We start from the raw sequence: 13121 nt of genomic DNA on the forward strand, positions 1-13121 counted from the left end.
CGTGAGGAGGGGGGGGGTCTACTTTAGCTCCGCCTCGGCCTCGTGTATGTCTCTTTTTCCTTACCGATTCATAACCGTGAGGGGCGGAAGCAGGCGCGGCGGGCCCTTTGCCGCGAGCGTCCCGCCTGCCTCTTCCTCTCCCCCCGCCTCTCCCCCGGCTCCCGCCTCCTCGGCCGGGACCGGCCTCGCTGCTGCTGCTGCCGCCTCCGGCGCCTTCCGCCGGCCTCTCTCGCCCGCCCGGCCGCCGACGATGGGGTTGCCGGCCGCCGCCTCCCCGTTGGGGCCTGCCGCCGCCGCCGCGTTCGGGCTGCTGCATGGCAGCTACTTCGGGTCCGGCCCGCTCCTCCTCGCAGCCGCCTTTCTCCAGGCCCGTCTCCCCGCCTCCTGCGGGAAGCTGGCTGCCTCCGTCGGGAGAGGAGGAACTGGGGGCCGCGCCAGGCTTGGGCCTAGCGATCCTGGCTCCTCTCGGAAGTCCGGGCGAAGAATCGCGAAGCGCGCCTCGCTCTCTGCAGTGAACGGGAAACGGTCGCAAACGCGGCGCATTTGATGCAAGCGCAACAGAACCTCCGCTCTTTGCGGCCGCATCGTTTAGTTGCTGTGGTTTTTCTAGACTTCCAAGATTAATTATAAGATTTGTTTTTAACTGGGGGATATCACCAGCTCAGAGCTCCTCGATCCTAAAACTGCATACTGTACTTGGGAGTAAATCTCATTGGAATGTGACTTGGTAAATGCAATACTAATATCTGGCTTGCATCTCTTTCACAAATGAAAGTTCCCTGAAATAATCCCTAAAGAAATGCCTCACAAATCAGGTAACATAATCCACAATTAAACATAATGAAAGTAGCAATATATCCACATTAAGCTGTTGAGAGAACAACCATAAACAGCATCCTAAATAATGTGTCATGTGGATTCCAGAACGCTAGCCTCGGGAGCTGATTCATAACAATTTTGAGGTGCTTCGCCCCCCCCCCCCAACAAAAAAAGTTGGCAGTAACTTTCATGGTCACTACATATTTAAAGTTGCCATGGTGAATTATGCATGAGCATGCCACTGTGCATGTTAATCAGTAGCTGTGACCATGGTGATGTGCTCAGACAGATCTGCCCAACATGCCACTAAAATCAAAGCAGAAATACTTATTTTGTGCAGCTGCTCCAAATCTGTGTTAGGAATGAGAACCCACTGGATGGTTTTAGGATTGATCACAAGAAAATTTGTTAATGGCTGTGCCTCCTTTTCTGCTTCTCTCCAAAGCGCATTGCAGTTACACAGGACTTAGGCACCTCAGAGAAGTTCTCCCCTAGGATGAAACAGCAGCCAGGCCCAACCTCAGCAAAGTTCCTGAGCAAGCCTCACAGACTAACAAAGAAACTTGACCTGAGAAACTACCACCATCTTGGTTAAATCGTGTGCACATGCTCAGAAAGGCAATCAAGAGGAGCAATATGATATGACAGCAGCAGTGTTTGAACGAAGGAGGCAGCTGCTCACTACCTTGTCACATCCACTTTTTGCAGCAGCCACCTACCTCACTGACAGTCATTACTTGCCTGCCTAACTGCTTGCCTGACAGCTCATTCCTTGTCCAATCCCCACTATAGGATGGCAGCGACAAAACAGCAAGGAGGAGGATCAGAAACAATAGTCAATGGGAAAGGGAAAGGGGAATTCATGAGTACTCTGATTCCCACAAAACCCTGAAGCTAATGCTAATGGCTTGGTTCCAGAGCAAAGGAATGCAGTGCCCACTTGATCTCTGTATCTGATGGAGTAACCTCTTAATCTGAGTGCGGTCCTACGCTCTGTGACAGAGGGAGTCAATGTGGTGCCTTCTAGATGCTATAGGCAGTGGTCTCAAAATTTCAGGGGCAGCATTAAAATTCAGTGCCAACCCCACGACATCTAACCTTTCATTTTACATCATAGTTGTCGCGCCCCCTGCAGCACCCCTGAGGCTCCACACCAAATGCGCCCAAACCAGTTGCACTCCCCGCAAATCCACTTCTGCTATGTGCTACAATTTTATGGGACATTATTTCTAAGAACCATTTCACACACAGCTCTAAAAACTACATCTGAATCTCTTGCACACTATTTTTTTTCATGTAGAAAAGGTGCTTTCATCTGCTTCAGAATTTGGAGAGGGGAGCCATCTTGAAATTGAGTATGCATATGCATTATGGCCATGAAAGTGTGTTAAGAACTAATTTGAACACTATTTAGTAGCACATGAAATGGTCTTAGGGCAATCCAAACATTGTACAGTATCCTCTGGGAAGCTGATCCAAAAGAAAGGAATTCACTGCTTCTTAGAATAGATAGAAATCTTACAGTAAATCCAATAGTACTGGTGCAATAACTGGCTATTTATCACAAATACCCTGCTCAAATGAACATTATCCCAAATATAGTGCAATCAATTGCAAACCACATGTAGTTATTACTCAGGCATTGCATGTACTTCTTCTTTGCATTGCATGTAATTATTGTGCACTGCTTTCATAACAGGGGAACCAAGTTGAAAAGCTTCAAAGCTATAGCGATGTCTAACATTTTGCTTTGCCTCTTGGTTGTATTGGAAACAAACCCATCAGCAGAAATTACTTTTGTAAGGCAAAATACAGTCTCAGAGAACTTGATCATTTGGAATTGATGCAGATAGGTGACACTTTAAGATCTTAACAGCCAAATATGATTAATAGTCACTCCTCCATTACAGTGAGCTCATTGCTTTTCTTCCCCTGCAGTCCTTAGTCAGCTAGGACTTTATTTTCTAAAGTGGTGATTTTTTTTTAATTGTGGAAAATGACCTGAGTTGGCCTTTCCATTAAGAGTCTGTAGTCAATCATGTATGATAGCTTTGTTCAGGGGACCACTGTTGCCGTAGCTGAAATGAAGAAACTTTACATTCTTGCATCAAGTAGGAACCTTACTGCATTTTTTAATATGAACTTCTGCAGCTCAGAACAATAAATAGCAACAATGGGTGGCCAGATATGTGCTTTAGAGAAAGAGTTGTGAAAGTTACAAGCAAAGAATTCTAGTTGCAATGAGCAGGAGAAGGCAAGGAGTACAGTGGGCTACGAGTATTTAAGTATGAAAGACAGAAGACATAGAATAGGAAATACTGTATATATTTTAGTTACAGATAGGTAGCCGTGTTGGTCTGCCATAGTCAAAACAAAAAAATTCCTTCCAGTAGCACCTTAAAGACCAACTAAGTTAGTTCTTGGTATGAGCTTTCGTGTGCATGAGCTTTCGTGTGCATGCACACGAAAGCTCATACCAAGAACTAACTTAGTTGGTCTTTAAGGTGCTACTGGGAGGAATTTTTTTGTTTTGTATATATTTTAGTCACTGTTAAAGCAAGGAGTGGGATTTTGTGTTCTTGTTTTTATTATGTATTTTGTGTTTTTATATTGCATTTTATGTTGTGAACCACCATGAGATCTACAAATGTAGTGTGGTATACAAATTAAATAAAATAAAATAAAATAAAATTTTACTGCTACTGAACAGCACATACTCCACTTGTCTCTTTACCAGGACTTTAGTCTTCCATTGCTTTCTTTAAAAAATTCTGCATATTGTGCCACTCTTCAAATTTTTCTTTTATTGCAGCAGGGGTGGCAAACATGCAACCCTCCAGATGTCATTAGACTGTATAATTAAAAACCACATCAAGGCTTTATTTTAACAGCAAATGCAGGGAATTAATTTCTTCAGGACCCATATTGAATTGAAAGGAGATTGACCCCTGTGTCACAACTTGTGTGTGTGTGGACTTTTAAAATAGTTGTTCCTTTATGCGTTTACCTATCTGTGAAACACTGTCAATACAACTTGTTCCCTAAATCTATGGTACCATTAAACATCACATCTAGAGTTCATTGGTAAAGGTACCCCTGCCCGTACGGGCCAGTCATGTCCGACTCTAGGGTTGCGTGCTCATCTCGCTCTAGAGGCCGTGAGCCAGCGCCGTCCGAAGACACTTCCGGTTCACGTGGCCAGCGTGATAAAGCTGCAGCTGGCGAGCCAGCACCAGCGCAGCACATGGAAACGCCGTTTACCTTCCTGCTATAAAGCGGTCCCTATTTATCTACTTGCACTTAAGAGTGCTTTCGAACTGCTAGGTGGGCAGGAGCTGGGACTGAACGACGGGAGCTCACCCCGCCGCGGGGATTCGAACCGCCGACCATACAATCAGCAAGTCCTAGGCACTGAGGTTTTACCCACAGCGCCACCCGCGTCCCTATGAGTTCATTGGTATCGTAGGTTAAATGTGCCTTGCCTCACTGTTGTCCTACTGCAAATTGGGGGCCCTGTGATTAATACTAGTTGATTTTTTTAACCACAATAGTTTGAGAAAAAGAATACAAAATATATTTAATTGTTCATATTAAATAGTTAAAGTAAGAATTCAACAATTAATATTGAATATTTCACTTATGTCAGAAGCCTTTCCTAAATCTAGTGCCCTCCATATATTTTTTTGGACTACAAGTCCCATAAATCCCAGGCAGTATGGCCAATGGTCAGGAATGATGGGAGTTGTATTCCAAAATATCTGGAGTGCACCAAGTTGGGGAAGGCTCTGCTATAGCAACAAAGGTTGGCTGGGAAACATTACCAAGCCTATTTTGTGTCTCTAAACTTGAATACATAATATTTAAATATCTTTAGAAGTCGTAATTTATAATTGATACTCCAACGGTCTTACAATTTGCTTGTGCTTAATAAATCTGGCAGGAATCCATTATTATTTTACGAGCTTTCTTTCTCTTTATTTGTCATTAAAAAGGTATCTTCAAAGTACAGATGAAGAAGCAACTTAAAAGGGACTGATGTTAATACGCCAAGAAAAAGAATGGAAGAAAAACTGCACAGCAATTCAACCATTGTCAATGGTACAACCCCTAACCATAAGCATTTAGAAGGTCATAGCCTTTGGGAAGTAATTACCATTGCTACAGTGACGGCCATTTTAAGCTTAATAACTATAGTGGGGAATGTTCTTGTGATGATATCCTTCAAAGTCAACAGCCAGCTCAAGACGGTGAACAATTACTATTTACTCAGTCTTGCGTGTGCAGACCTTATCATTGGAATATTTTCTATGAATCTTTATACATCCTACATATTAATAGGGTACTGGTCTCTTGGGAGTCTAGCATGTGACTTGTGGCTAGCCCTGGATTATGTAGCTAGCAATGCCTCAGTAATGAATTTACTGGTTATCAGCTTCGACCGATATTTTTCTATTACACGGCCATTAACCTACAGGGCTAAACGCACACCGAAAAGGGCTGGCATCATGATTGGCCTAGCTTGGCTAATTTCATTTATCCTGTGGGCACCAGTAATCTTATGTTGGCAGTATTTCGTCGGGGAACGAACTGTCCCGCCTGGAGAATGCCAGATTCAATTTTTGTATGAACCCATCATCACCTTTGGTACTGCGATTGCTGCTTTCTATATCCCGGTTTCTGTGATGACAATTTTGTATTGCCGTATTTATAGAGAGACTGAGAAACGGACCAAGGACCTGGCCGAACTTCAAGGATCCAGTTCTGTGGCTGAGTTCGAAATGATAAAGCCTCAGAAAGCTTTGCTAAAATCCTGCTTTAGCTGCAAGCAACAAAATTTAGCCAAAAGGGAGAGATGTCAGGCTTCATGGTCTTCATCCAGCCGAAGTACTTCAGCAACAGCAAAGGCATGTCAGATTCAAAATACTTGCCATGACTGGGCTAAGGCAGACCAGCTAACCACTTGCAGCAGCTATGCATCCTCAGAAGAGGAGGATAAACTTGCCTCTGATCCCGTCTTTCAAGTAGCTTATAAGTCTCCAGTAAAAAGCAAGGATGATGAACATAAAGAGGAGAAAAAGGAAGCCTTTATCAAAGACCATCCTGGGGGAAATGACTATGAGACCCCCAAATATTTTCTAACCCCAACCAAAGGCCACGTTAAAAAAAGTAGTAAATGTGTAGCTTATAAGTTCCGATTGGTGGTTAAAGCTGATGGTGCCAAAGAAACTAACAATGGCTGCCGAAAAGTAAAGATCACTCCTTGTTCTGCCACTTTATCTAAGGACATGACTTCCGTCAAAAACATGGATCCAAATATAAACAATCAAATTACTAAAAGGAAAAGAATGGTCCTTATAAAGGAGCGCAAAGCAGCCCAAACTTTAAGCGCCATTCTTCTAGCTTTCATAATCACTTGGACACCCTACAATATCATGGTTTTGGTCTCCACATTCTGCTCAGATTGTATTCCCCCAACGCTGTGGCACCTTGGCTATTGGCTGTGCTATGTGAATAGTACTGTTAACCCAATCTGCTATGCTCTCTGTAACAAAACGTTCAGAAAGACATTTAAGTTGTTGCTGTTCTGTCAGTGGAAGAAGAAAAAAATGGAAGAAAAATTATACTGGCAGGGTAATACTAAACTGCCTTAATTTAAAGTGTTTAGGGGGGGGGCAGACCTTGGCCAAGCACTGTAAATCAAATTGGCTGCAAGTCTTTCATTGTAAAGTTGTTGCTTTGCATGTCTGGAGACAAAAGAAGCACAATTTGTGTGGTGATAAAGATATGCCTATGGCCATGAAGAAAGCAGCCACAATGATGAACATTTCTATAATTGTCTGTGACTACTAAATAGAGCATTATTTATGTTGCTGTCATAGAAAGTTTCTTTCCACATATTTGCCAAATAAAATGGCACACCAACAGACCTTAATGGTTGGGTATGGAATAGACCCTTCATTCATTAGGTCTACTACCTGGAAAGTAACATTATGCCTTCCTGCACATTTTTTCTAAGGCTTTGTCCAGTTTAGTTATAGGTCTCCAATAGAATGACACTTGCATCAACTTCCCGTACAGAATTGTTTCTAAACTGGATGGAAACAAAAGGAAGGCTAGTACCACCGGCCAATGATAAATGTCTGAGATTTTTTTCTCAATGGACAAATTTGCTCTTGGAATTAGTTGTGAGGCCATGAACATTGTTTGAGTTTGCATTGTTCTTTTTCTATGGCTGAGAGATGGCTTATATGATGTAAACTTTATGGTTGTTGTTTTTTGCAAATTAAGAAGCCAATGAGGGTACCAAGTTTGTCAGAGATGTTTACATTGCCTACAAACAAGGGTACTAGTTAATTGTCTTTTTGCATTTTATTTGTTCATGTTGAAGTTGCTCTGAAGGAGTTTTATTTTTAAAATCCTGTACAGTATATTGATGCAATCCGATGTATGGCTTCTAAGAGAAAGGTAAAATCGCTTCTTTATTACCATTCTGAAGAACTATCTTAGCAAAAGAATCCTGCATTGCAGTGGGTTGGACTAGATGACTCTCTTGGTTCCTTCCAACTCTACAATCCTATGATTCTGTGTGGGTTGCATTTTATTTCCTACACTGTGAATCAGCAATCCTACCTCACTTACCTGGGAGTAAGCCCCATTGAATTCAATATGACTTACTTTGGAGTAGTCATGGTTAGGATTGCACTGTGAGTTGCCTTCCGTGTAGGTGTTTTGCAGCACATTAAGCAACATCTTAATCCTTTTGATTTCGGTAGAACTTCCAAGTATAGGAGTTCAGGACTGCAATCTTAAGTTACGAGCTGAAACTTGCTTATGAATGAGGTTCAGTACTACACATTACCAGTGCTTTTTTCCCCCTGGGGTTACACAGGGGTACACATACCCTAAACATTTTGTGAATCTAAGTTTGACCTCATTGAAGGGCAGTATTTCAATATGAATAGGGAAATGAGAGTTCCCCTAAACATTTTATTAGAAAAAAAGCGCCCTGCACTTACTTTTATTTAATTTATCCACAGGTTCCTCCTTTTAGGTCTAAGATTTTACACCCTGATCTTGAAATGTATTTATTGGCAGTAAATCATTTGAAATCAATGAGTTAGGTTGCCAGTATTAAAAAAAGATATGGTACTGCTTAAAGATGCAACAGGTCCTGCTTGTGAAACATGTATTTCAGCTAGCACTTAACACTACACAATTTACATCAATAACCTTACAAACATATACTCATTGAATAGTTTGAGTCACCTTTCTCCATGAATCACATAGCCCATACCAGTCAAAAGCAACAACAGCAATTTGAAAAAGAGAGAGGAGTAAAAGCACCTACCTTTCTGTCCTGTGTTTTTTGGGTGGCAATACTTGAATGCCTAAATCCCTAGCACAAAGTAGGTAACTCTATCAGGAGTTTGCTGAGGATATGTCTGGATAGAAATGTTGTATACATAATGGCTATTATAGTGCCTCTTTTTATACCGCAGACTACTTACGACAACACGAGCATTTCAGTAGAGATGATGATCTGACAAAATAAAGGCAGTAACTGGGATAATTACAGAGTAACTGGTCTGAGAACTGCAATTAAAATCAGCTATCAAAATAAACTGATGGGACAGAGAGAAAACAACGGCAATGGGAAGTCAGGATGTACAAACTACGGTGAAAATAACTTATATGGAAACAAACTGATATTTATATAAGAGTTTAGTAAGTTCATGATTTAAAATGTTAAAAGGCCTAGAAATTCTACCCCAGTACCCTGATTTACTGTATTGCCAAGTATTGGAAATATGATGTGCACCCAGAGCTCCCCACCAGCTCCCCACACTATATCTTTAAAGCACATTTGAAGCACATTAGCCCCTCACAGAGTTTCAATTCCCAGCAACCCTTATCAAACTACAGTGACCAGAATTCTTTGAGAGGGAAAATATGCTTCAAATGTGCTTTGTATGGAAATGTCCCCTCCTCTGGAGTGAAGAAGGAATGTGGTTTATATGGGGTGCATATGGGGCTCAGTTGGGAACTAATATTAAGGTGCAAAGCAGCATTAAGATACATTCCAGCAAACGCTGAACTGCCAGGTTTGCATTATTGACTATAGACCTGTAAAGATGCAAAGCTTCATGGGACACATGGATTATTGTAGTTCGATAGTGGACAGTGCACTAACTCATGCACTCATGCAATTTAAAGATGGACTATAACAATGTCTATGTATGCATTTGTTAATATCTATCTATATCATCTATCTATCTATATCTATCTATCTATCATCTATCTATCTATCTATCTATCTATCTATCTATCTATCTATCTATCATCTATACCCTGCCTAAATTTCAAAGAAACTCAAAGCAGCTGCAATCCAAAAACACGAAACAATAGTAAAATATATAACAATTCCCATTAAAATCACAAATATTGTCACCAAGGCCAAACCCCCACAACAAAATACGAAACACCCATTGAAACTAAGACATCAAAAGTAAGCCAGCAGAAAGAGAACAACTGCTCAGAAACCTTTTAAAACAGCCTAATATATTTTATTTATTAGCCATCTAAAACAATACAGTCATGGGGTCTATGCAAAGCCATTCCCTAGGATGGGCAGCACAACAGAAAAGGCCCTCATCCTGATTATTGCCAGATGTGCTTCCCAGGGTCAATGGACCTGGACTAGGGCTTTGGATGATGATTCTGCTTTGGTCTTCAAGAATGTACGAGTGCACAGCTTGAGTGTTAGGCTGCATCTCTATCATATCATCCGCATTCATAGCTTAGTATAGTAATAATACAGTTGTAAAATATAGTGTTGCATAGTTCAGAGATAACACAGCACATTTCATAAGAGTTATTGTGTATTTGTCATTGCTTCCACTGAAGTAAAAAATATTTTCATTAAGAGCTAGAGAAGCAGGAAAGAAAGGGTTTCTCCACAGCTATAGAAATAAACAATGTTGTGAATAACTTGACGGTTAAGTGAGTTGTTTGCAAAAGATTGAATTTTTTGCAGGGGTATTGGATATTATTTAAACTCACTGTATAATAATGTGAAAATGTGTATTCTGGAATCAATATGATCAATTTTAAGTATATTGTATTGTGCCAACTGTTTTTGGTGCTTTTGCATATAATTGTTAAAGGAAAGTGCAAGTTACTATAGAGACCTCTGTTTCTTTTCTTCAGTCACCATCAAAGCATTTTCTGTGTATAGTGTATACTTTGAGTTATACTGGCTTCAAACAAACATACATATGCATATGATATGTGTGTTTGGTTCAAACGAACCTGCATTTCTATAATACAAGCTATGTAATAATGACTATATAAGACTGTAAAAGTTTTCTGCTAGCTGCAATGTTATTGCTAAAGAAAAGCTTTGCCTTCTATTATTGAAGTTAAATGGGAAGTTATTTTTGTCACAGTTTCTGTTGAACAGGAATGTTTTATAAATGTTTATGGTCCGTTTGTTGAGTAGATGTATAAGACTACACAGTGATGGATGCCAAAGTATCAGTTAAGTGTAACTGTTAAGTATGTGCTCAACCTATGCTGCTAAAAACTCAGACATGACACTGCCAAACTCTGGGATACATTGTAAATATCTGGAACTGTATTAAAAACGGTGTGTGTTTATTCCTTTTTTAATACTGGAGTTTCATAACAAAAAAGGCAAGGGGGACAGTTGAGAGCTATCCAACAATATAGAGCCACAACTTTTATTTTTGTTATTTTTGAAAGAACAGGAAGAGCAGAAACAAAAACCATTTGAAATTATTTCTTAAAATGGATACAGGTTTGGTTTTTTTGCAGACACTTGTAAGTTATTGCTCTAGAACCTGTGACCCTCAAGATCATGTTGGGCTCCACTTCACATCTGCCTCAGCCTGCATGGCCAATTGACAGCGATGATGGGGGTTGTAGTTTGACAATTACTGTAGGTCTGTAGGTTCCTCATCCCTCCTCTAAAATCAGGATTCTTAAAGATTCCATTTATATGTTTAGTAACATAGTTGCATGGGAACTATTATGGGGTAACTGTATTCCATACCACTAAAGACCACTATGGTCATCTTTATAGGAAAGAGCCAACTGTGGTGATTAAACAGTGTGGTTATTTCCCACCAGAGTCCCATTCTTCTCTGAAGCAAAGGTCAAAAGACTCCAACTGGGAGGTTATGCTAAGGGCACTGCTGACTTGTGAAACTAAAGATGGGCAGCAAAAGCAGGCAAGCTCTTCTAGGGCAGAGAAACAAAAGGGATCTGGACTGCATAGCGCTGTTTGATGACACTTCTACATTGTTTCCAGAATGGGAGAGGAGGAGGACAATCTGCCTTGTATTTGCAAATATGTCTGCTGTGTCCATAGATGACCTAGACCTAGAAGAGCTGTCCTGAAAGTAGCTAGACTAGGAGCAGATGCATGGACGTTATTGTATCAGCATCTTACTGACAATAACTGAGGGTTCAGCTACTCAAATTAGATCCCCCTTCCTAGTGTATTGCAACATCCAGTTGGGGCACATTCCTTAATTCTGCTGGTTTCCTGAATATGGGGTATTGTCCTAGGGTATGGTCTTAGGGGTTGCCTCCAAGGCTCCCTTGTCTTCCCTGGTTCTGGTTCATGCTTGGGGCTGATTCCATGTCTGGGAGCTATACTGACAAGTACTAACATCTTGAGGGCAGCATGAAAGCGCTGAGTGAAGGCTGGAGATAGTTATCTATCGGCTTTATACACAAGCAGAAATGAGGCCACATGCTTCTTCCAAAGCCCTTATAACAAGTAGATTAAGTCCAAGGGGCAGAGAGCAGAAGAATGAAGTGGGAAATGGTGGGTCAAAAGACTGCTGAGGTAACTACAGCATCAGGTTCCAGGAAGAGCAGATTCTGCCTTCAACACAAATAATTTTTCAGTTGCAATGTGTCCCTCTACTAATTTCAGCCTTGGTCAAACTGGTGTTCTAGTGTTTCACAGATGGATAATATAAGAGCCTTTAGCAAAAGACCCCTTAAAGAACATTCTCCTTCCATCTGAGACTGCCCATTCATTCCGATCATCAAGAGAGGTCCTGGTTTGTCTCCCACCATCATCACAAGTACAGTTGGTGAGAACAAGAGAAATACCTCTTTCTGTTATAGCACCCAGGCTTCAGAGCTCTTTGTCCTGGGAGATTTGTCTGCACCCGATAGCAGAGTTCAAATATAGAGTTTAAGGATTGTCTGTTCCAGCAGGCCTTTGACCCAACTGGCTTCTCCATATGGATTTTTAAAGTTGTTTTTTTTTAAAAAAACTTACTGCATCATCATCTGTGTTTTGCTGCTTTAATATTATATGATTGTATTAAACTTACATGATGTTAGTATCCTTGGGTAACAGAAGTGAGAGGAAAAAGTGGGATATATATATTTGGATATGTCTAAACAGATTATATTGAAAGTTTCAGGAGCACTTTCCTGAGCCAGAGCTCCAGGAGAGCCACTTCCTACAGTACAGTGATAACATTTACTTGAGGAGAAATCTGTGGGGTATAAGAGGGTCTTTGCCATTCTACAGAAGAACAGGAGCTGATCCCATTCCACTATAGCTGGAATGCTGCAGTGTAAATAAACTCTTTCTCGCTCTCCATACATACTGTCAAGCCCTGAGGCAGCCCCCCCGTACTGATGGCTAAATCTTGCCAAGATGGTCTAGGAAAACACCTCTGGCTCACCCTCTCATGTTAAGTGTGTTGTTCTTTCAGATCCCACTCCACTCCTTTGTGGAGTGATCCATGATGGCTGATCCATGACTAGGACCAAGCCATAGATTTAGAAAAAGTACATGGTAGGGCCATCTTAGCAGAATACCCTTTCAGAATGCAGGAAGGGTATAACAATGCAAAAACTCCTAACAAGCCACTCCTATCCATGGAAATCTAGTAGGTCAGGAAGAAAGGTTAATCCTTGCTGTAATGTGCTTGTTATGTGTGTTGTATTTTTACACTGAGGAGCATTCAAACATGTGCCTTTCTTGCCTGTGTTCTGAAAGGGTATGGTCCTCAGACACCTGAACCATGTACTTTTTTTAACTGTTTAGACTAGTAGTCTTCAAACTTTCCAGATCTTTAACCCAAACATGGATTTGGAAGACTCATTTTTTCATTCTCATTTGCATAGTGGTACTGCTGCCATTGCAACTCACCTTAGATCAGGCTATGATCCAGTTTTGGCTCATGTTGAAGATCAGTGGTTTATACTGACTCTTGAGCATGCATAACTCTCTTCCTTAAAAAACAGTACTT

General features: G+C 41.1%; 2 protein-coding genes across 3 annotated transcripts in view; one reads left to right on the top strand and one right to left on the bottom strand.

Annotated features, from left to right (window-relative positions):
- AVEN (apoptosis and caspase activation inhibitor) overlaps nt 1-521 on the bottom strand; it is a 106644-nt gene extending 106123 nt beyond the window's left edge. Inside the window, exon 1 of the mRNA XM_028722068.2 lies at nt 65-521. Coding sequence (XP_028577901.2) covers nt 65-316 — 252 coding nt within the window. The 5' untranslated portion in view covers nt 317-521. The remainder of the gene's footprint in view (nt 1-64) is intronic.
- Nucleotides 1-9077, top strand: part of CHRM5 (cholinergic receptor muscarinic 5) — a 60349-nt gene extending 51272 nt beyond the window's left edge. For both annotated transcript variants that reach the window (XM_028722048.2, XM_028722056.2), the window contains one exon: nt 4812-9077. In XM_028722048.2, the coding sequence (XP_028577881.2) occupies nt 4878-6470 (1593 nt within the window). In that variant the 5' untranslated portion in view covers nt 4812-4877 and the 3' untranslated portion in view covers nt 6471-9077. The remainder of the gene's footprint in view (nt 1-4811) is intronic.
- The last annotated feature ends 4044 nt before the right edge of the window (nt 9078-13121 follow it).

This window comes from Podarcis muralis, chromosome 1 (assembly GCF_964188315.1).
Source record: "Podarcis muralis chromosome 1, rPodMur119.hap1.1, whole genome shotgun sequence".
Taxonomy (NCBI): Eukaryota; Metazoa; Chordata; class Lepidosauria; order Squamata; family Lacertidae; genus Podarcis; species Podarcis muralis.